Source organism: Nerophis ophidion, linkage group LG20 (assembly GCF_033978795.1).
Source record: "Nerophis ophidion isolate RoL-2023_Sa linkage group LG20, RoL_Noph_v1.0, whole genome shotgun sequence".
NCBI lineage: Eukaryota > Metazoa > Chordata > Actinopteri > Syngnathiformes > Syngnathidae > Nerophis > Nerophis ophidion.
Window position 1 is genome coordinate 3,554,622 of NC_084630.1, and position 24,944 is coordinate 3,579,565.

The following is a 24,944-nucleotide window of genomic DNA, read 5'->3' on the forward strand; positions in this document are numbered from 1 at the left end:
TCTCAGCTGCATTCAGGCGGAAGGCGGCGTACACCTTGGACAAGTCATCACCCGGCCAACACAGACAACATTCACACACTAGGGCCAATTTAGTGTTCTCTTCATTACTATGCAAAATATACGCAGATCATCTAAACATACGCAATACAGTGAGAAGAAAATTCAAATATAATTGTTTGGCACGTGCAATGGGATTGATCAACATTCATCACCGTTTTGCATTTTGCTGGGTGACAGCACTAGTCAAAAAGTGTATGTTAGAGTAACTTAAAATCCGTAAATGATTGGGGAGATTTGGACAAAGTGTGGCTGGGGGACAAACTACACTCAGGTTCTTAATATTTCGGACTTGTAATTAAAATTAGAATGTTGTGCATTTGTGAGCAAAAATCCTTTGGCGTGTGGGTCATAAAAGAAAACACCGAATATAGATAAAGAAATTTAATACGTAAAAAGTGTTGCAACATTTCACATGTAAACAATTGCAGCATTTCCATACCTGAATCATTAGAAATGTAATTTATTAGTGATTAAATGCATCATGTAAAAATAGGTTCAGGCTTCACAACATCAGTGGATCATCTTTAGAATGTTTTTTTTTTTGTTCACGTCTTTAAAAATGTACTAGCCCACGTGCGTTTGCTGTGGTTACAAAAAAAAATGTCTTTATTGTAGAGTAGTGAGGACGAAAACAGGAGCAGCATTGTTGGCACTAAAGTCCTAACCTCCTCCAAAGGTTGTTTTTGTCTTTTTGTTGTGTGCTAGTGCTCACAAATATCACATCATTTTGGACCAGTCATTCCTTCTAACTTAATAACTGCACATTACAAACGTACAGTAGTTGGATATTTGATAATTCAGTAAATTAAACAATTGTGTTCATTTTTGAGTGTTTATTAGAATAATGTGTAAATTGTGTGGGACCTTGCTGTTGTTGTGATATTATAATTCTTCCGCAAATATGGCCACTTCTATCCAACACTTTGTTGAGTTCTGCGATCAAACTAGCCAGGCTTCCCCACATATTCATGCTGCTTCATTCCTTCATTTCTTGGAGCTCCCGTCGCCCCTAGCAACCGTCAGCTTGCTAAATGGCTTCCTCTTGGCATGGAAGCATCTCCTTCCTGCTCCTTCGCCTCGGCGGTGTCTCTGAGGGTCTTCAGCAGGACCCTCAGCAGCGTGTTTTCGCTAAGCAAGTTCTCCGAGGCGTCCGCCAGCTCCTGCAGTCGCCTCACTGCCTCGCCCAGCTGCCGGCTCTTCTCCTGGTGCTGCTCCTCCAAGCTCCGTCTCGCCTGCTGCAGCTCGGCGTTCTGCGCTTGGAGGTTGCTGGTGTCGAACTTTAGCCGGCGGTTGTCGCGCCACAGCTGTGCCAGTTGCTGGGAAAGAAGCTCGCGGGCGCGGTGCAGCGTCCGTACCTCCTCCTGGAGGGCGGTTAACTCCGCACGTAGGACACCGTCGGGTCGTGACGCGTCATCCTCGCGGCGTGGCGCTGAAGGCTCCTCCGTGTCGGGCGGCGGGCCGGAATGCTTCAGGATGAAGCGAAGGAGGTTTGGAAGCGTGATGGGAAGATCATCTGGAAACTTCCTGCTTTCATGTTTCCTTAAACACAAACACAACTTTGTCAATATGTGCACAGTAATCCCTCGTTTATTGCCGTTAATTGGTAAATGACCGTGGTTTACCCGCCAAGTAAGAGTTATTCATTATAAATCAAATACTTTCATAGCTGGGCCATAAAAAACTGTTTCCAACTATTCGAGGAATATTTTCCCACTTTGGCAGAATAAGAATGGCTTAGTATTGACTTTCATTCTGCTAGAAGAAGATAAACACAATGAATGCACCCTAAGTTAAGTTTCAGTTTTAATTCTTAAGTTTAAGTTCCACTTTCAATTCATTGTGAGGTGGAGCAACCTGAGCGGTAGGGCTGCACGGTTTTGAGGAAAACATTGCGAATTTTCTTTCAATTTGCAATTTTCTAATTTTATACATAAACATGTACAAAAGTGCAAAAATGATGAGTGAAGGAAGACATGTTACTCTTAGAATGTTAGTCAACATATTTTTGTTTCAAGGTGCCACACATTAGAACAGATATGTCCAAAGTTTGGCCTACAAGATGTCACAAGTTTAAGATTTATTAGGCCTCCAGCTTAATCTGAACTATCTGACAGTCTAATTGCTACAATTTTGCCGCCAACTTGTGGTCAACATTGGCAAAACAGTCCAATGAACACAAATTGAAGTGTAAAAGACACAGTATTTACTTGTATGACCCAACTAAACAACCTGCCCTAGTCATGCACAATAAAACGTCAACAAAACCTGCTCACTGAACTTTGTAGATATTATAAATAACTTCGCATCATACATTTTTCTAAATTACACCCATTAAAATGTACAACAATGCATGATGGGAAACATGCCAAACGCTCTCCACACTTCTCCATGTTTGGCGTATTTTAGCTGCTTGATATTTCTGATTGATTACAAAACTTTAAGGAGGTCCTTACAGAAGAAAACAAGGTAGGAGTCTAACTTTCCCATGCTATATTTTCCGGAACCGAGGGTGCAACGGATTATAAGGCGCACTGTCGATGGTCTATTTTTGATCTTTTTTCATATATATGGCGCACCGGATTATATGGCGCATTAAAGGAGTCATATTAATATATTTTTTCTAAATGGAAAACACTTCCTTGTGGTCTATATAACCTGTAATGGTGGTTCTTTGGTGAAAATGTTGCGTAGATTATGTTTTACAGATCATCTTCAAGCCGCTTTCTGACAGTGTCTTCCGGATGCGACGTTTTGTGGGCGGTCTTATTTACGTGGCTCACCTTCCCCGTCATCTTTGTTTTAGCGGTGTAGCGTGCAAGGACGGGAGTGGAAGAAGTATCAAAAGATGGAGCTAACTGTTTTAATGACATTCAGACTTTACTTAAATCAATAACGGAGGAGCATTTTCTCATCCGGTAACAACACCGGAAATGTGTCTCGTGAAAAACCGTCCGACCGGAACTCTAATAACTAAAGGTCCTTGGGTGAATAATGTAAACTCACTATACCGGTATGTTTAACCATTTCATGGCGAGTTTACTGACAGATATGAGAAAGAACTTTACACTATTTTATATTAGAAATTGCAACAGCGGAGGATAAATGTCCCATAACAAGAAAATAGAGAAAAATAAGAAGCTTATCGACTACAAGAAGCTTATCGACTACAAAGGCGGACGCACACAATTTTTCTGGATTTATGTAGATCCCAAATACAGATCAGCAGGTACCAGAAGGTAAGAAAAGTTGCTTTTGCATAATATTGCAAAAAAAAAACGCGAGATATGTCTTACATTATACACACCATATGTTGAAGCACATCAAACGGTGCAGCCTACACTTATCTCTTATGTGTGACTGCCATCTAGTGGTCACACTTATCATTACACCATGTACCAAATAAAATAGCTTCAAGGTGGGTAAGCTCAACGAAACTTATTCCTTATTTTAGGCGCACCGGGTTAGAAGGCGCACTGTTTTGAGGGGAAAAAAGGACTTTAAGTGTGCCTTATAGTCCGGAAAATTTGGTCCTCTTAATATCCATCCATCCATCCATTTCCTACCGCTTATTCCCTTTTTTGGGGTTGCGGGGGGCGCTGGCGCCTATCTCAGCTACAATCCAATTATTTATATGTGTGTGTCTATGTATATAAAAGAGAGAGAGACTGTCGATTTGATTCTCACCATTAAAACCTTTTCCAAGAGTTTGTTGTTGGCGTACTAAACCTGCGTCTCTTGTTGTTATTCATCACAACAATTAAAACGTCAATGTCAATTAATCGTGCAGTCCTACTGGGCGGACAAGACCGGCAGCCATTTAAGGGATTACTTCGACCTCTTTTTTGCTCAACACTCTCTCCAGGCCTGGTATTTCAGTTGTTTGTACTTGGTCCTACTTTTGTAGAAAACAATGTTAAACTTCAGTTCTAAATCAGTTAATTTTAGACAGCCTTAGAACTAAAAAAATCAACGAGGACTTTCGTACCAAAAGTGAGAATCCTAATAATACTTTCTAAATACAGTTTTCAACGTTCTGAAATAACACCCTTTGGTTACCTTCATACTCTTAATTTAATATAGTAATGTCTGACTGGTTTGATCCAATTCTATAGTTAAATGATCATTTTCAGTGATACAATAAGGACCCAAATTTTAAAACATGATGTGGCGAGGGACTGTAAGTTGTTTGGTCAATGCTGAAAGACAAGTTAACAAAGTGGCAAATATATATACTTTCCTCGTGATTGTTTCATGAGTGTTGCTCTCACCTGTATCGGGGAAAGAAAAGAATGGAGGGAACTCGATCCGCCATGAACTCCCACGGAAGGTCGTTACGTGCAACGTTCACCCTGGACACAAACATGATTCATTTAAAATGTTCTATTTGTGTGTCAAGTGTGGAGGTGGAGGGGGGGTGATCTCTTTGAACTGAAAATGTCTCTAAAATCCCCATTCAATCCATGTATTTGAGGTTTTTGAACAGGTACTAGTAGGGCTGGGCCATGTCGCAATACACGATATATATCTCGATATTGTGCCTTAGCCTTGAATGAATACTTGATACATATAATCACAGCAGTAATGATTCTATGTGTCTACATTAAAACATTCTTCTTCATACTGCAATGCTCATTGTAAACTTTCATGCAGAGAGGGAAAGCACAACTAAGTCAATTTAGTAAACAGTTATCAAGCAGTGGCACAAACATTCATGCCATTTCCCAAAACAGAAAGTAAAAGATTGTCAGAGACATTTTAAAACAAGCTATTAGTGCCCTTTTGTGTATGATGTCACTAAGATGACATATCAAAAGAATACTACATTAAAGTGCACTTTTTGTACAGAACGCCAATATAATAGTTAAAAACAAATAAAGTGCACTTTTGTGCATGATGTCCAATTTAATAACAGTCAAATCAAAATAAACTGCATAATAGGAAATCAAATAGTGTATGTCCTTCGTTCTGTGGTAGGTTCCTGCGGACGTTATCTCCTTCTGTTGTTGATTTTTTTTTTTCACATGGTGTTGATGTGGAAATTGTTGCTTCGACATAGGGCTGGGCGATATTGGCTTTTATTAATATCGCAATATTTTTATGCCATATTGCGATATACGATATATATTAGGATATTTTGCCTTGGCCTTGAATGAACACTTGATGCATATAATCACAGCAGTATGATGATTCTATGTGTCTACATTAAAACATTCTTCTTTATAATGCATTAATATATGCTACTTTTAAACTTTCATGCAGAGAGGGAAATCACAACTAAGTCAATTGACCAAAACTGTATTTATTAAATACTCTTCATTCTCTCACGGGTGACTTTTTAAATGAAAGAACAAATTAATAGTGTTGCTACCTTTTTGTAGTAATACTTCTGCTGCATACTTTGCATTGATTGATTGATACTTTTATTAGTAGATTGCACAGTTCAGTACATATTCCGTACAATTGACCACTAAATGATAACACCCGAATACGTTTTTCAACTTCTTTAGGTCATGGTCCACGTTAATCAATTAATGGTACAAATATATACTATCAACATAATACAGTCATCACACAGGCTAATCATCAGAGTATATACATTGAACAGAATATTGCTGTTGTCTGCTGAATATCTTCCCACTTGAAGCCAAACCACCGCCAGATGATGGACCCCCTGCTCTTTATGTCGGGCATTTATTGTTTCTTTCTCCATTTTAAGTTTCGCACCATCTCTCTCTTGTATTGTCACAAGCTCTGCTACGCTCGACCTGCCTCAGCTATGATGCTAGACTCGCGAGAGTATGTGACGTATGTAAGAAGGCGGGAAGGCTTGTTTTCCGTATCTGTGAGAAGGACAGACGAGGAGTGACAAACGCCAGTATGTAATGCACACAGCTAAAAGCAACGGTGTGACAACATATAATCGAATAATACGATATAGTCATTTTCTATATCGCACAGAGACAAACCTGCGATATATCGATATATCGTCCAGCCCTACTTCGGCATTTTGTGGGTGTGGCACCAAACGGAGATGTTGACATGCAGTTTCAAGCACTCTTCATTCTCTAGCGGGGTACTTTTCAAATGATGCTACAAATTAGCAGTGCTGCTACTTTTTGTAGGACCATAATTGCATAATTGTTCAACATATTCCCGCTTGCCTTTAACGGTGATGAGACCGGACTTTTAAAAAAAATATATATATGCCAAAGCGGACTTATATTAGAGCTGAGTAGAAGGCACTGCCGGGACACAAGCTGATGAAATATGGCCTCACATTGCTAGTTTGTCCTAACGCTAGCGGTGACTACGTGAAGCCACTGCTCGTTTATCACTCCGAAACTCAGAAATGCCACGAATATTCACAAACACTAGGTAAAAATGATTTTCCTTTTTTTAGGTTTTTATTGTAGCAACATTGTTGTTAACGTTTTGGAGAGCCCAAAACATCAAAGGAACTTACAGTTAGTTATGTGCCCACGTTGACTATTGAGCTGACTGTTTGGATAAAAAAAGATTGTTGAGCCATTACCCCGTTATGTTGGTTTGAGTTAAATATACACACACTATATTGCCAAAAGTATTTGACCACCCATCCAAATGATCAAAACCAGGTGTCCTAATCACTAGACTCGGCCACAGGTGTGTAAAATCAAGCACTTAGTCATGGAGACTGTTTCTACAAACATTTGTGAAAGAATGGGCCGATCTCAAGAGCTCAGTAATTTCCAGCATGGAACTGTCATAGGCTGCCACCTGTGCAACATATATTATATACATATATATTATATATATACATATATATATACACACACACACATATATACACACACACACTATATATATATGTGTGTGTATATATATGTGTGTGTATATATATACACACGTGTGTATATATATGTGTGTGTATATATATACACACGTGTGTATATATATGTGTGTGTATATATATACACACGTGTGTATATATATATATATATATATATATATATATATATATACACACATACATATATGTGTATATATGTATATATATACACATATATCCATATATACACACACACACACATATATATATATATATATATATAAGATAGAACTTTATTTATTCCGTCATATATATATATATATATATATATATATATATATATATATATATATATATATATATATATATATATATATATATATATATATATATATATATATATATGTGTGTGTGTGTGTGTGTGTGTGTGTGTGTGTGGAAATATCACAGATTACAGCTCGGATAGTCCCCCTCCCCTCCCCCCTGAAAATGATCTGTCTAGGGTACACTTATTAATGATGAAAAATAATACCAATCTGCGATTAATACCAATTAATTTTGAGTTTACTATGAATAACGCGATTACTTGCGATTAAATATTTTGATTGTTTGGCAGCCCTAGTTGTAACGCTTTGAGGATATCTGTAGTATTATAGTACACATTGAAGTATTGTAAATACCTTTTAGAGTGTGCGTGGTAGGTAAAAAAAGTGTGCTGAATGGGTTCAACAGTACCTGGCCACAGTGACGTTGCTGTTGCGCTGCAGTAATCTGGCCAGCTGGATGAGGACGTGGTTGAGGACGGAGCAGAATCCGCACCACTGAGTGTAGTAGAAGAGCAGCACATCCTGCGGGAGCAAGTAGAACGCAGTAGTTTCCTAAGTTCATTGAAGTCAGAGGTCATCATGGCAGACCTCCCACCTTATGGAGGTTCATGACACAAGGCAGGAAGGAGGAGGTGGTCAGCTCGGTGATGAGCGTCCTTGGAGGCTCAGACTCATCAGGCTTTGTAGCTGCGCCTCCCCTCTGGTCCTCTCCCAGCAGGTGTCTCTGCAGGAGGCTGTAGGGGGAGCTGAAATTCCTGATGAAGGCTTCTACAAGAAGAGAAGCACTTGTATGAGAGCTAAGAAGGTTAAAATGCGTCTATGACGCAACCTTGTCCTTCAAAATAAGACTTTTGAATTTACACTTTTACTGTTGATACTTGTGAAACTATCACTTTAAAGTAGAGATGTCTGATAATATCGGACTGCCGATATTATCGGCAGATAAATGCTTTAAAATGTAATATCGGAAATTATCGGTATCTGTTTCAAAAAGTAACATTTATGACTAAAACGGCGCTGTACGGAGTGGTACACGGACGTAGGGAGAAGTACAGAGCGCCAATAAACCTTAAAGGCGCTGCCTTTGCGTGCCAGCCCAATCATTTAATATCTACGGCTTTTCACTTACACAAGTGAATGCAACGCATACTTGGTCAACAGCCATACAGGTCACACTGAGGGTGGCCGTATAAACAAATTTAACACCGTTAGAAATATGCGCCACACCGTGAAACCTCACCAAACAAGAATGCCAAACACATTTTGGGAAAACATCCACACCGTAACACCACATAAACACAGCAGAACAAATACCCAGAACCCCTTGCAGCACTAACTCTTCCGGGACGCTACAATATACACCTCCAACTACCTCCTTTCACCTTTTTTTGTTTAAGTACATAACTCCAAATGTGTTCATTTATAGTTTTGATGCTTTCAGTGACAATCTACAATGTAAATAGTCATGGAAATAAAGAAAACGCATTGAATGAGAAAGTGTGTCCAAACTTTTGGCCTGTACTGTATATAAAACAGTGCTGGTTTAGAGGGCTTTATAGGTGGAATTTATAATATACCCGTTACCTGCATTGCATTGCTCTCTTTACGTAGTACGACATAAAAAATCTCTACTGTACGATATAACTCCCTATAGTTTATATTGTAATTTTAACACCAGGGATGCGGCTAAGGCAACTGCAGCAGTATTGCTACATTGCAGCAACATTGCTACATTACAGTAGCATTTTTACATCACCAGAAACAACTCTATGACGAAAGCCAGCGGCAGCATGGATGTCATCGAAACCCGAACAGAAATCGGTGCCAAAAAGAAAAACTCCTTTTTCTGGATTAAAAAAGTCAGACACGACCCTACAACAATAGGCTAATCTGCAAAAAAAAAATGCTGCTAACGAGTCGTTGCCAGCGACTTAAACGCGTCTAATATTTTTATCACTTGAAAACACGACATAAAGAAAGAGGGTTTTAAAATGCGACTAACCTTATCTTAAAACCACAATGTGTTGAAGAGAAAAATGCTCCTAACGAGCCGAACATAGTGGTTGTCCAAAGGCACGTCTGTGACAAGCAGTCCCGCAAACACTATAAGAAATGACAGAGTCCATCTCTAATTTTGTAGTACCTAGTAGAACAAGTACACACTTACGAAGAGAAAGGCTGGTAATAAAAATATATGTTTTGTTTTTTAATTGTTTTGTCCTTTTTATATATAAACTATATGATTTATAAATAAAATGAGAAAAGATAAGCAAAACTGGCATTCATTTAGTGTGTGTGTATGATTTTAGAAAAAATACTACATCGTGATAAATATCGTTATCGGGATATAAAGTTACCCATATCGGTGCACATTCACATGCTGCAGAGAGCCTGTCAATATGTCCGTCTCCACATTGTTTGGTGACTATATGCCTGTAAGTACAAACATTTGCAGTTTAATGTAAATTTTGGTCTGTAAAAATATTGTTTGCTAAACTTTTATACAAGTTTAGAATGGTTGCAATGCTAATTTTCATTAGCCTGTCAAATGAGTTGTCAATTGAATGTTAGCATTAAAGGCCTACTGAAATGAGATTTTCTTGTTTCAACGGGGATAGCAGGTCTATTCTATTTGTCATACTTGATCATTTCGAGATATTGCCATATTTTTGCTGAAAGGATTTAGTAGAGAACATCCACGATAAAGTTTGCAACTGTCGGTGTTAGGAGAAAAGCCCTGCCTCTACCGGAAGTCGCAGACGATGACGTCGAAAGTGTGGGGGCTCCTCACATATTCACATTGTTTTTAATGGGAGCCTCCAAGAAAAAGTGCTATTTGGACCGAGAAAATGACAATTTCCCCATTAATTTGAGCGAGGATGAAAGATTCGTGTTTGAGGATATTGATAGCGACGGACTAGAAAAAAAAAATAAAAAAATAAACGAGTTAAAAAAAAACGCGATTGCATTGGGACGGATTCCGATGTTTTTGGACACATTTACTGGGATAATTCTGGGAAATCCCTTATCTTTCTATTGTGTTGCTAGTGTTTTAGTGAGTTAAATAGTACCTGATAGTCGGAAGGGTGTCTCCACGGGTGTCTTGACGCGCACTGTCTCAGGGGAGTCGACGGCAGCTATGGACGGCACAAGCTCAGCTTTTCTCCGGTAAGAACTGACTTTTTAACCACAATTTTCTCACCAAAACCTGCTGGTTGACATTCGGTTGGGATCCATGTCTGCTTGACCGCGCTCTGATCCATAGGAAAGTTTCAGCTCCGGGAGTTTTAAACAAGGAATCACCGTGTGTTTGTGTGGCTAAAGGCTAAAGCTTCCCAACTCCATCTTTCTACTGTGACTTCTCCAATATTAATTGAACAAATTGCAAAAGATTTAGCAACACAGACGTCCAAAATACTGTGTAATTATGCGGTTAAAGCAGACGACATTTAGCTGTGTGTGTGCGTAGCGCTCATATTTCCTAAAAACGTGTGACGTCTTGCGTACACGTCATCATTACGCGACGTTTTCAAGACGAAACTCCCGGGAAATTTAAAATTGTAATTAAGTAAACTAAAAAGGCCGTATTGGCATGTGTTGCAATGTTAATATTTCATCATTGATATATAAACTATCAGACTGCATAGTAGTGGGTTTCAGTAGGCCTTTAAGCTAGTGATATAGAAGCCAACCTATATGTATAATCGTACTGTTATTTTTCAGTTTATGCTAAAGGTGGGAATTTTTGGGCAGCTCAAGATTTGATTACGATTCAGGAACTACGATTCGATTAAAAATCGATTATTGATGCATCCATGAATAAGTTGTAAAACTTATTTGGGGTGTTCCCATTTAGTGGTCAATTGTACGGAATATGTACTGTACTGTGCAATCTACTAATAAAAGTTTAAATCAATCAATCCTTATTTTATATATATTGATGCAGTTTTACAATTATTTTCACTAAATAAGCGTTTATCACTTGCAACTTTGAAAGATAGTGCATTTGTAATACACAGTTAAATTGATTCCCATTACATTTAATAAATCAATGGATATGTGTGCAAGACTGGAACACAAAAGCCCTATAATAAAGAGGTTGACCGGATCTCTCGGTGAAGTGGCTTAGATTTATATAGCGCTTTTCTAGACACTCAAAGCGCTTCACAGAGAAGTGAGAAGCCATCATTCATTCACACCTGGTGGTGGTAAGCTACTTTCATAGCCACAGCTGCCCTTGGGTAGACTGACGGAAGGGTGGCTGCCAGTTCGCGCCTAAGGCCCCTCCGGCCACCACCTATCATTCATCATTCATTCACCAGTGTGAGTGGCATGGGGGCAAGGGTGAAGTGTCCTGCCCAAGGACACAACAGCAGTGATTTGGATGTCAAGAGGCGTGGAGCGAACCTGCAACCCTCAGGTTTCTGGCACGGCCACTTTACCCACTACACAATGCTGCCCCATATGTTGTGTTACTATATATGTTTAACATTTTTAGCCTGTTAAAAAAATACATGTGTCGTAGCCAATTTTGCAAATTATATAATGACATTCTACTGACACCGCTTTGGCCCCACTCCTGTTGCCACAAATACCCTATTTTTCGGATTATAAGTCGCTCCGGAGTGTACGTCGCACCGGCCGAAAATGCATAATAAAGAAGGAAAAACAGATATATATACGTCGCACTGGAGGATAAGTCGCATTTTTAGGGGAAATTTATTTGATAAAATCCAACACCAAGAATAGACGTTTGAAAGGCAATTTAAAAAAAATAAAGAATAGTGAACAACAGGCTGAATAAGTGTACGTTATATGACGCATAAATAACCAACAGAGAACGTGCCTGCTATGTTAACCTAACATATTATGGTAAGAGTCATTCAAATAACTATAACATATAGAACATTCTATACATTTACCAAACAATCTGTCACTTCTAATCGATAAATCCCATGAAATCTTCTTCCTCAATGTTGCTTCTAAACAACTCTGCCAACTCCAAAGGTATTCGCCGCTTTCTCTTGGCGTTTTCTGCTACGTCCATCTTGTAATCTGCAGTACATGATTTCCTTTTCGCTGCCATTTTTGTTCAGCCCTTCTCAGTTTTTATAAGTTACCGCCAACGTTGAAATGATCCATTTTAACAGCTATGGCAGTAGCATATAGCAGTTAGCATCCCATGACCCACAATGCACTTCTGCCATGACCCCCCCCCCGCCAAATTCTTATTGGTTGACGTGTGTGTGACGATTGCTGACATTTTCTTTGTCTCTTCCGCGAATTAGATAAATAATATTTTTTAATATTTTAAGGTAATGTGTTAATATTTAACACTTAAGTCGCTCCGGAGTATATGTCGCACCCCCGGCCAAACTATGAAAAAAACTGCGATTTATAATCCGAAAAATACGGTAGATTGCCAATCTACGACAAACTCTACATTTAAAATGTGTATAACATGTGACCTTTGAAGTGGTCCTGAACTTACCTAAAGACTCAGTCAGGCTGTCGGCACGGTTTCGCTGGAGCACATAATGAACCTCGTCCTTCAGGTTGACTATGGCCGCAAACGAGCCGTCACCTTGCTCTCCAGTCCCCTGGTGGCCATGCTCAATGCTCCTGTTCCTGTGGAGCTCCGCTCCGAGCCGTACGGCCAGGGGCCAATTCTGGTCGACGTCCAGCAGGTAGAACCTGAGCGTCCTGTTGGTCTGACAGCGGAGCCCCGTGAGGTTGTCGTCTTTGGACGAGGAACTTCTGGATACTTCTTTGGTTTTGTGGAGCTGAGGTACTTTTCTGCAGCAGGCACTGTGTTTGTTCATTGGGCTGTAGCTCAGCTGGAAGCTGCTGCATGTCAGAGGCGCTCGGTCATCATGGCAGCAGTGTTTTAGTGTGGCTCCCCCTAGAGGCGTGGAGTGGAGTGAGCACACGTCACACAACACACTGGCGTTAGGGACAATTATACACTGGCAACATGGCCAGCTGGAGCCTTGATTCAGCGTGGAGTCACAGGAATGATAGCGCAGAGCCAGGTCTGCTACCTGAGAGAGGGACTGGATCAATCGGCGTGCTCATCTCAAATAACCATTTATTCTTCCTTGTCTGTTCACCTGCTGTAGGAGGCCGTCTGGCTTGGCGTCGAGCGGATTGTGCGGCAGAAAGAGCAGCAGTGCGGCACCTTTGCTTAGCTCCTGTTCCAGCAGGTAAGACTTGGTACCTGGAGGCTGCAGCCACTGCAGGACGCTCTCACGGTGCTCAAACACCCAATTGCAGACAGCCTGCGTGGTCAGGTTACGGTCCCTCCTTGGGAAAATCTACCAGACAGTGAACATTTTGTTTCAGCTCAAAACATAGTTCCAAATGTCGTGTACACACAGAAAACATTCCTGCACAATAAGAGCCAACAAAAAAGGAAAAGTGTCACACATTGACTGCACCATACTTAGAGCTGTTTCAAATGTTTTGCTTGTTAAAGCTGTTGTTTGCAACCTTTACGTAGCTGACTTAAGATCACTAACTTCCCAATGTGTTGTGAGCATTAGATCCCGCCCTCATCCGACTGACGCCCCACCTAACACATATTAATGGGGGAGGATGTCCATAGGGCCCAGAATTCCCTTGCTTTTAAGAAAATTAAGTCTGACAGTATATGACGGGACAAATAAAAATAAAAATAGATTTGTCTGAGTCACAAAACAATGCAGGTGCACTTTGAAGTATTTTATAACTTTGCAAGCATGATCTACACATGAGCTTTTACCTGTTGAACTTGTTTTCACAAATAAAAACTGAACTGAAAAATGATACAAGTCAAAATAAAGTGAATATCATTACAGTAAATGAATTTTTTGAGGAACTTTGCAAGTTCATCAATTGGTCTGTCACTTGTATCAACGATTCAACTGTGTTGTTTGACCTCTGGGCTGCTGAGGGAAGCAATTCAGTTTATGTTCAGAGTGCTTTTCTGTCTCTTGGCCTTCATGATTGGTAGTAGGAATGTCCTGATCAATGTTTTTGGCCTCAGATTCAATCCGATTTGAGTCTCGATCCGATACATTGAAAACAGATTATAGAAGTGAAAATGTTTTATAGTAAGTAGCTAAAGAAAACGGTGTAACACATTTCTATACTTATTAAATTTAACATTTTTGTTAAGGCTGGAATCCATTATTAACATTGTGTCTTATAGAGAAACGTGCTTCACTATACACACTTTTCGATTTACAACCCTGTTCAAGAACCAATTTGTTTTACCATGAATTGATTAACGTGGACCCCGACTTAAACAAGTTGAAAAAACTTATTCGGGTGTTACCATTTAGTGGTCAAATGTACAGAATATGTACTGTACTGTACAATCTACTAATAAAAAGTTTCAATCAATCAATCAATCGTAAATCAAGGTTCCACCGTAGTGCGCAATTCCAATCACTCACTCACGGTCAGACGGCTATATTTCTATCAAAAAACATCTGACTGCGTTCTGCTCGCAAGACATTATTTTTCTAAACAAGAAACATCGTCACAATTTAATCTTGGGTGATTTTGTGTGGAGATTTCATCACACCTTAGTTACAACTCCTTCAAGAAACAAACGTAACCTGTATGTCAAAGCACCACTGTTGCTTCCGCAGCTCGTCACTCTAAAATCATGTTCCCATTTGTGCACGGGCCACACTAGAAGTGCTTGGAAAAAAAACAAAATGTGTTGCCAGAGACATGTCGGGGATTTTGAGTCATGTCTTGTTTTGGGTCCAGGTGGTGTCTAATGGTGTGCATTACTCATCACAAGCATTCCATTGCTCACCAAAGAAGTGTTGAATCTTCTGTGGAGGTAAATACTTTCATCCTCCTTCATTGAGATGGCACCGGCCACCTGTCTGTTGGTCACCACCCCAAATCGCACCGTGCCCCGAAAATCTGCACCGGCAAAACACATCTTCACTTGAGATGTAGCTGCAACAAGCACATTTTCCTATCGAACAATCTTTATCAATGATGATTTCCTTACCTCTTTTTAGGGCCTCCAGAGCAGAGGTCAGATATGTGACATAGCCTGGCGGCTGAGGGGAGGAGTTGAAGTCGAAGAAACCCACCACTCGTGACTTTTGAAGCACAGGAGAGCACAATTTGAGAAACTGGGTACAGTCATTTTTTTCATACACAAAGAGCCTGCAGTACCTCGTGCCAGGAGAGGAACTCTTGCAGCGTTTCTCTGGTCGGGAGATAAGTAAGAGGCGTGATGACCCGAAGGATGAAACTTTGCACGTAGGCGGCCACAAATGGACCTCTGTACTCGATGGGTCCAAATCTGCCGAAGCAACAATTCTATTAGCACACGCACTGCATTTATTAATATAATTGCTTTATCACAGCATAGCATAACAATTCTCAGATATAGTGGACCCTCTAACCTTGAACAGTATTTGACCCACAAATTCAAGAAAATATTATCTAAAACGACATTTATATCTGAGTAAATATGGAATAAACTATAAGAAGCCCAATATGTTTCCAGCTTTTTGTCTGTGTAGAAAATCAGCGACACTAAAACCATCTCTTGAATTTGTTAATTTCTTCTGTTATTTGTGTTTTTTCATAAACAAAACACAGTAGTTTCTTCTATAAATAATACTAACTTTAAGTCCCTTATAACTTTGCAAATGTCGTTGATATAAAGATTGAACAATTCCAGTATTGATTCCTGGGGTACACTACAAAATACTTTAAACTCTGTAGACATATAACTTCACATAATGCTTCCTTTTAAGTAGCTTCTAATTTAGTTTAATACTAGATGATATATTGTTGAAACCCTTTGATAAATAAAACTATTATAATTGTGTCAAATGCTTTAATCAGATCCATAAACACTGCAACTGCACACTATTTACCAGCTAATGTATTGGTAATCCCTTACGTTATTTTGATTGAATTGATTAACGTGGACCCTGACTTAAACAAGTTTGATAACGTATTCGGGTGTTACCATTTAGTGGTCAATTGTACGGAATATGTACTGTACTGTGCAATCTACTAATAAAAGTATCAAACTGTGCAATCTACTAATAAAAGTATCAATCAATCAATCAATGATTGATGCCATTGATGTAGAGACGTTGGCTCTGTATTCCTATTGGTTGTCTGTGAGTGTTCCACGGCGTGGCGCGTTTGGGAGAGTGGCAGTGCCAGCGGCCGTGCCAACAACCTGAGGGTTCCTGGTTCGATTCCCAGCTTCTACCAACCTAGTCACGTCCATTGTCCTTGAGCAAGACACTTCACCCTTGCTCCTGATGGGTTGTGGTTGGCGCCTTGCATGGCAACTCCCGCCATCAGTGTGTGAATGTGTGTGTGAATGGGTGAATGTGGACAGTGTCAAGCGCTTTGAGTACCTTGAAGGTAGAAAAACGGTATACAAGTATATCCCATTTACCATTTATTCATTAATTTTTCCTATCATGTTTTTAGACAATTTTATGATTTTAAAAAATTGTGGAAAGTAAGGAAAGAGGTCTATAGTTTGTAAACTGGTGTTTGTCTCTAGTCTTATAAAACGGTACAGCTTTTGCTATTTTCGTTTTATTTGGGAAATTGCCTTATGAAAATGATAGGCTGCTGATACACGTTAAAGGGTCTAAAATCTTTTCAATAACCTTTTTTTTTATAATTTTTCTTTAATTTCCGTTACAAACAATTGAGCCCTTGGATTTACATTTATTCACAATTTTGATTATTTTGTCTTCTGTCACATCAGTGACAAATTAGTTTCAGAAGTATTTCAAAGCAACAGGTCTGACACTGTAACTGCAGCATTCATAAAATGTATTGCCTGGGGGAAGAAACTGTTGAATGACAGGTTGTTTTGGCGTACAGTGATTTGTAATGCCTGCTGGCAAGGATTTGTGGCCAGAGTGGATCTCAGGAAGCTGAACGAGTCTACAGTATAAGACTGTGCTGGTCAGGAGGGGTTCTGACATACAGTCAGCTGTTACACCTTCCGTCTGGAGGCAGGCTTGTCGCCGTCCTGGATGAGATCCACAATGGTAGTGTTGTCTGCGAACTTAAGCGTTTCACAGAAGAATCCTCTGAGGTGCAGTTATTGGTGTTGCAGGAGAAGGCAGTGGGGAGAGAACACAACCCTGGGGGGTACCAGTGTTGCTTGTCAGAGTGCTGGATGTGACGCTCCTGAGCCCTACCGTCCGCCTCATATCCGTCATGAAGTTGATGATCCATTGACAAGTGGAGGCTGCCACTGTGAGCTGGGTGAGTTCACAATGCAGGATATCCGGGCTGATGGCGTTAAATGCAGCGCTGAAGTACACGAACAGGATCCTAGGTTGGGTACCGGGAGAAGCGGAGGTGATGCAGGATATGGTTCAGTCCTGGTACACTGAGCTGTTTGCCTCGATAGGCAAACTGCGAGGGGTCCAGCGGGGGACCTGGGATGTCTTTCAGGTGCCGCATCACCAGACTCTCAAAGGACTTCATGACCACATACATCAGGGCGATGGGTCTATAGTCATTGAGTCCTGTCATTGCAGGTTTATTTGAGACTGCGATGATGGTGGAGCCTTTGAAGGAAGGGGCCACTTCACACAGCTCCAATGATGAGTTGAAGCTCTGCGTGAAGATGGGGGTCATCTGCTCAGCACAGACTCTCAGGTAGGAGGGAGACACCCACTCTGGTCCTGGAACCGTTCTGGTGTTTTGCTTCTGCCAGAGCCGGCACACATTCTTTTCACAGATCGTCAGTGCGGGAAGGAGAAGGGTTTGTTTTAGCTTCTCAGTGTAGCTCCTCTTAGCTACCCTGATCTTCTTCATTAGTTTGTTCCTGGCCTGCTGGAACAGGACCCAGTCCCTACTCCAGTCCCCCTTGGCCTGACGCAGCTTCCTAAGTTGAGGTATAAACCAGGGCTTGAATAGGGCTGCATGATTTTTAGAAAAAAAACTAATTCTGATTTTTCTCTCCGAAATTGCGTTTACGATTCAATTTGACTTTTTTTAAATGCACAAAACGGCAAAAATTATGAGTGAAGGAAGACATGTTACTTTTCGACTGTCATTCAACATATTGTCTCAAAGAGCCATACGTTATTACAATATGCCATAATTTACTGTGAAATTTTTTTGACTCAGAGCTTTTGTCTACATCATGCTCTTAAACTGAAGGAATATTGGATAAAAACAATAGTGTTATAATCTAATGTAATCATAATATATAATAATGTAAGCAACCATTTAAAAGAATATAAAGTTAAATTTCTCAATACAGTAGAATGTGTTTTTTCCCCATCGCGTGACCGCGGCATTCTTGCTCATGTGCCTACCCAATTTGAAGCTGAAATATTACCTTAAAGGGAACTTTGGTTTTGTAATCATATTTAAAGCGTTAAGGAGGAAGGGAAAAGTGACTTTTTTAAACACTCGTCTGTTTTGGCGATGCACATCCATCTTCTTCCTCACCTTCTTTATGATGTCTGACTTTTTTTTTAATTTTTATTCCAGCCCGCGGTTCCTTTTAAACAGCAGACTAATTAGACTGAATCTACAGTGCTTCTGTTGGTTGCAGCCAAGTGCTGCACTCCGTTTTATGTTCACAATAAAGTTTTCATTGACTACGTCAGGCCCTCTCACCGTCGGTAGAAGAGCTGGATGATGGGATACTGGTAAATGTGCTTCTGCTTCCTGCACTTGCCTTTACTCCACCAGCAGTTTATGGCCACAAACTGCACCTGAGTGGGTGGGAGAGAAAGAACATACAAAAATCTATCAAGATGCCACCTTGGTTTTCACAAAAACTGTTTCCAAAAATATTTATCGTTTTGGTTATTGCAGAGCCTCACACAGTGTAACAATACTCTTTCACTTAGTCCAGCCCTGGGCTTGAACCACAATCAGATAGGTTCAAAAATATCTGTCTTGCATAGTCGAATCGACACTTTTATTATAGTCTTGTCATCTGTGCAGCCGGTGGTAATTGAATGGTGATATCAAAAAGTCCTCATTTATTAGGGATGGATACCTTTCACATTTGAATCACAGTACCGGTTCCTGCTACCTAGGACTCAATCTTGGTACTCAAATGTACCAATTTTTGGCACTTTTGTGTTACCAAATGTTAATTGTCTAATAATAAAATATATTTTTTAAACATTTAATAGTGAGCATATAATAAATGTGGTGCACAAATGATGTTATTTCTTGTTTTCTTACATTTCAGAGTATTATTTGCAATAATTATATAGTAGTGTGTTGCTTTGAGTCCTGCAAAGTGTTTATAGTATTGTACTGCTGCTAAGTTGTAACGTGTACCTTAGTTTTCATTACCAAATTTTAAGGTGGTAAAATGTCAAATTGCTAGTGCTAATCGGTAGCATATATACAGCATAACAAATGTTGGAAAGTGGAAATGTACTGTACTTTCAAGCATATTCTATCAGGCATGATTGCTTTTTTGAAAAACTGCCACATTATCCGACTTTGTCATGTGGTTTCAACCTGGGTCCGTCTCCTCTGTTGTCAATGTGCTTTTCATGCGATGAGGCGTAACTGGCAGAACTCTGCACTGCGCAAGTGTGAGGCAAATAGGTGCAGCTGCACAATAACCCACTAGAGTGCCAAACGAAGATGCAAATATCACAGCATGTGGCATACTACTGTGGGGTTGCGGGGTCACGACAGTGTGAGGTGTTGTGGTCGCAACAATTTATGTAAACTAAGTTTCCATCCATTTCCTACCGCTTGTCCCTTTTGAGGTCGCTGGAGCCTATCTCAGCTGCATTTGGGCGGTAGGCGGGGTACACCCTGGACAAGTCCATCCATCCATTTTCTACCGCTTATTCCCTTTTGGGGTCGCGGGGGGCGCTGGCGCCTATTTCAGCTACAATCGGGCGGAAGGCGGGGTACACCCTGGACAAGTCGCCACCTCATCACAGGGCCAACACAGATAGACAGACAACATTCACACTCACATTCACACACTAGGGACCATTTAGTGTTGCCAATCAACCTATCCCCAGCTGCATGTGTTTGGAAGTGGGAGGAAGCCGGAGTACCCGGAGGGAACCCACGCATTCACGGGGAGAACATGCAAACTCCACACAGAAAGATCCCGAGCCTGGATTTGAACCCAGGACTGCAGGAACTTCGTATTGTGAGGCAGACGCACTAACCCCTCTGCCACCGTGAAGCCCCCTGGACAAGTCGCCACCTTTAAACTAAGTTTGTCATTGTCAATGCATTCTTCAATCCAACACAAATGGCTTAATTTAAACAAAACAAAAAAATAGAAGCATTATTCAATTAAAAAAAGGAAGTCATATTTTAAAGTACAAAGTTGATGTACACTACATTGCCAAAAGTATTTGGCCACCTGCCTTGACTCACATATGAACTTGAAGTGTCATCCCATTCCTAACCCCTAGGGTTCAATGTGATGTCGGTACACCTTTTGCAGCTATTATAGCTTTAACTCTTCTGCTTTAACTCTTCTGGGAAGGCTGCGACGTGTGTTTATAGGAATTTTCCACCATTCTTCCAAAAGCGCATTGGTGAGGTCACAAAATGATGTTGGCCGAGAAGGCCTGGCTCTCAGTCTCCGTTCTAATTCATCCCAAAGGTGTTCCATCGGGTTCAGGGCAGGACTCTGTGCAGGCAAGTCAAGTTCATTCACACCAGACTCTGTCATCCGTGTCTTTATGGACCTTGCTTTGAGCACATGCATGTTGGAAGAGGAAGGGGCCCGCTCCAAACTGTTCCCACAAGGTTGGGAGCATGGAATTGTCCAAAATGTTTTGGTATCCTAAAGCATTCAAAGTTAATTTCACTGGAACTAAGGGGCCAAGCCCAACTCCTGAAAAATAACCCCACACCATAATTCCTCCTCCACCAAATTTCACACTCGGCACACTCATGGGCTGATTGGAAAGTCACATAAAGTTTGGAGCTCTGCAGCAACTGACTGGGCAGAGAGTCGGTTTACGTGGCCTACTACTTTGTGGGTGAGTTGCTGTGGCCTTTTGGAACGGATGAATACCAAATTAACCCTGTATTTATTTGACTATTTTTCTCTGGACCGCTTTCTGTACCTGTTTGGCCAGCTTCTTCGCCACCAGCTGCACTTCTTGTCTGGCGGCCATGGAGTGGGCACACCAGGGCGCATAGAAGAAAACAAAAGACACCTCGGCCATGCTCCTGAGTCGCTCCACCTAGTGAGAAAAAACTGGTAAGGCCGACTCCGACACACAGGATAATTGTTGTACTGAACAAAAGCTTGTATGAAGACCAAACAGGAGGATCTTACAGAGTCCAGCTGGCCCATGTAGAGGTCTATGACTGGGGATTCAGTGGAGAAGAAGCGCAGGGGCGGGCGAGCTGCTGCCACAACATTTTTGGCACGACTGCAAACAAAAACACAAATCTCGAGTAGGTTTACTACACACACATGCTTGCTAGTCACCTGGTGCCACATTTGTGATGATGCAGCAAAACACCCTAAAGCAATGTTTTTCAACCACTGTGCCGTGAGATACCGTCTGGTGTGCCGTGGGAGATTATGTAATTTCACCTAATTGGGTAAAAAAAAGTTTTTGCAAACCAGTAATTATAATCCGCAAATAATGTGCAGTTGTTGAGTGTCTGTGCTGTTGAGAGTGAGGCAAAGTAATAATGTAATACTTTTCCATATCAGTAGGTGGCAGCAGGTAGCTAATTGCTTTGTAGATGTCGGCAACATGGTTTGTCGTGATCTCAATATGAGGGAGGCAGCATGTAGGTAAAAAGGTATCTAACATATAAAACAAAAATAGACAAAAGGCAAGTGCCACTAAGAAAAGGCATTGAAGCTTAGGGATGACTATGCAAAACAAAATTAATACAGAAATGGCTGCAAAGTACACAAAAACAGAATGCTGGACAACAGCAAAAACTCACATGCGTGTAGAGCAGACGGCGTCCACAAAGTACATCTGTACATGACCATCAACAATGTCCCCACAAAGAAGGATAGCGTCTTTACAACTTAAATGGTCTTGTTTGCCAAAACAAAGCATGTGCGGGGAATGGCGTTTAAGGAAGACATGAAACTGCTACAGGAAAATACCAATAAAACAGGAAAAGCCACCAAAATAGGAGTGCAAGACAAGAACTAAAACACTACACACAGGAAAACTCCAAAAAACTCACGAAAAGGCCCGGCGTTATGCGACAATTGGTGACAGTACACCTACTTTGAGACAAGAGCTGTAGTGATGCATGCTTGGTTATGGTCTTAATTCCTATCCAACAATTGCGCGAAATACTTTATTGTCAATATCGGCTGCCGAGTTTCACTCTTTTATGTTTTCTGCTAGTGGTGTGCCTCTGGATTTTTTTCAATTAAAAAAATGTGCCTAGGCTCAGAAAAAGTTGAAAAACACTGCCCTAAGGCATCGCAATTATGTCAGCGCTCAGAGGGCCACATGTGACAGTGAATATATATGAATATAAACATATGTATATATATATATATAAACATATACACATATATATATATATATATATATATATATATATATATATATATATATATATATGAATACAAACAGTTGTTTTTGATTATTATATTTTTTACAAGTTGATGGATAACTTGCTTTGAAATCGTACGTCAATATGACAAGCAGATGCTATTCATTTTTGGAAAAACAAAAAAATATGCTTGAAACATATGACAATAAAGTGTAGAACACATGCATATGTGCAACATTTTCCCGTCATGTTTAAAAGAACAAATACATTTACAGAAAGTGTTTGTTTGTTTGACACCTGGGCCTTAAAGTTTCAGCGGTGTGCATTGAGCAGTACGAGAAATTTCAAGTAAATTTGTCTTATGGTATCAATGATTTGAGTTCAATAACAGCAAATGGATCATTTGTCATAGATGTAATATTGAATACACAGCGAGCATATAGTGCATTTTCTGACTTGTGAATGTAGAGTTATCTCAAACAAATATGGGGAATGTGGAAAATAATAGTGTAGTAAGTAAGTACTGTATTATGTTGGAACATATTTTTACAAAAAAGAGGGTGTTTTCTCTATTTTTCCACCAGTTGAGTATATTTAAAGGCCTACTGAAAGCCACTACTAGCGACCACGCAGTCTGATAGTTTATATATCAATGATGAAATATTAACATTGCAACACATGCCAATACGGCCTTTTTAGTTTACTAAATTGCAATTTTATATTTCCCGCGAAGTGTCGTGTTGAAAACGTCACGGTATGATGAGTCGTATTATGACGCGTGCGTTTGACGTCTCGGGTTGTAGCGGACATTATTTTGCAGCCCAATCCAAGCTATAAGTAGTCTGCTTTAATCGCATAATCACACAGTATTCTGGACATCTGTGTTGCTGAATCTTTTGCAATTTGTTCAATTAATAACGGAGAAGTCAAAGTAGAAAGATGGAGGTGGGAAGCTTTTAGCCTTTAGCCACACAAACACACGGTGTTTCCTTGTTTAAAATTCCTGGAGGTAAAATTTTACTATTGATCTGAGCGGTCAAGCGAACATGGATCCCGACCCGACTACATGTCAACCGGCAGTTTTCGGTGAGAAAATTGTAGTAATAAATCTGCTCTTACCAGATATCCGTGGAGCTTCTGTCCTGCTGCAGCTTCGTGACTTAATACAGAGACTCTGGCATCAACACACCCGTGGCCACACCCCTCCGACTTTGAGGTACTATTTAACTCACTAAAACACTAGCAACACAATAAGCTCAAATTAATGGGGAAATTGTCGCTTTCTCGGTCCGGATAACTCTAGCTGCTGCTGGCTGTCATTATAAACAATGTGAGGATGTGAGGAGCCCTACAACCCGTAACGTCACGCACACATCGTCTGCTACTTCCGGCAAAGGCAAGGCTTTTTTATGAGCGACCAAAAGTTGCGAACTTTATCGCCGATGTTCTCTACTAAATCCTTTCAGCAAAAATATGGCAATATCGTGAAATGATCAACTATTACACAGAAAATGGAACTGCTATCCCCATTTAAATAAGAACATCTCATTTCAGTAGGCCTTTAATGTTGATGTGGAACCCAAATAGGATCCGAAATCATAAGTTCATGTTTAACTTTGCAGTTTAATAAGCAATGATTTGAGGTGCTGAGAGTTAAACAAGTACTTCTGTTCAGATACTCAAACACAGTTTAAGCATTATGTTCAATAGCAGCGCATAGTAATAGGACTTAAAAGGAGGAGCTATAATCCACAAACAGCCCTCATTATCTTTACGTTGCTTTATCTAAAGCTCCCAGCATACAGGCAAGTTGCTGCTAGTGCCTACCTGCATGTCATCTTGACGGCCAACACTAGCAGAACTCCGAGCACGATGGCCCCGCAAAGGAGTTCTGGTCTCCGGGCCATCAGACTCAGCACCTGCCGGAGACCCCGCCGAGCGCGCCGCAGCATTACAGCCCGTCGGCGGCTCCTCGTCCCATTTATACGCCCCGGCAGCGGCTCAACGGCGTTTCCATTCGCCTGACGTCGGTGGGGTGGGAGGTAGCGGAGGCTTTGAACCGGACACGGAGTCCTGGGCCGGGTTAGACAGCAGCGTGGACGGCGTGGACAAGTAGTCAAACACGGTCCCCACCAACCTTCTTCCAACACGTAGACTAGTCACTTCCGCAACAATGACATCAGGGGCCGTGACAAAAAAACCCTTGGATGTTTTGAAACATTCCAAAAAGGGGCATAAAAGTCTTG

General features: G+C 40.7%; 1 protein-coding gene across 1 annotated transcript; it reads right to left on the reverse strand.

Annotated features, from left to right (window-relative positions):
• Positions 1–426: 426 nt before the first annotated feature.
• On the reverse strand, positions 427–24,871 carry txndc11 (thioredoxin domain containing 11). Its single transcript, XM_061880338.1, has 13 exons — positions 24,526–24,871; positions 21,497–21,593; positions 21,282–21,401; positions 18,829–18,926; positions 15,376–15,505; positions 15,206–15,299; positions 15,002–15,114; positions 13,305–13,508; positions 12,686–13,235; positions 7,790–7,962; positions 7,604–7,716; positions 4,329–4,409; positions 427–1,599 (listed from the first exon to the last, which is right to left on the reverse strand). Exons 1-13 carry the CDS (start codon positions 24,648–24,650, stop codon positions 1,080–1,082), a joined length of 2,418 nt encoding a protein of 805 aa, XP_061736322.1. The 5' UTR covers positions 24,651–24,871; the 3' UTR covers positions 427–1,079.
• Between the last annotated feature and the right edge of the window lie 73 nt (positions 24,872–24,944).

What these genes read in the sequence shown, in the direction of transcription:
- txndc11 (XM_061880338.1), bottom strand. Translation starts at nt 24,650, where the DNA reads ATGCTGCGGCGCGCTCGGCGGGGTCTCCGGCAGGTGCTGAGTCTGATG. An exon ending in ATCCAGCTCTTCTACCGACG is followed by an intron (nt 15,506 to 18,828) that starts GTGAGAGGGCCT and finishes TTGCTTCGGCAG; the next exon opens with ATTTGGACCCATCGAGTACA. An exon ending in GTGTCATGAACCTCCATAAG is followed by an intron (nt 7,717 to 7,789) that starts GTGGGAGGTCTG and finishes TTGCTCCCGCAG; the next exon opens with GATGTGCTGCTCTTCTACTA.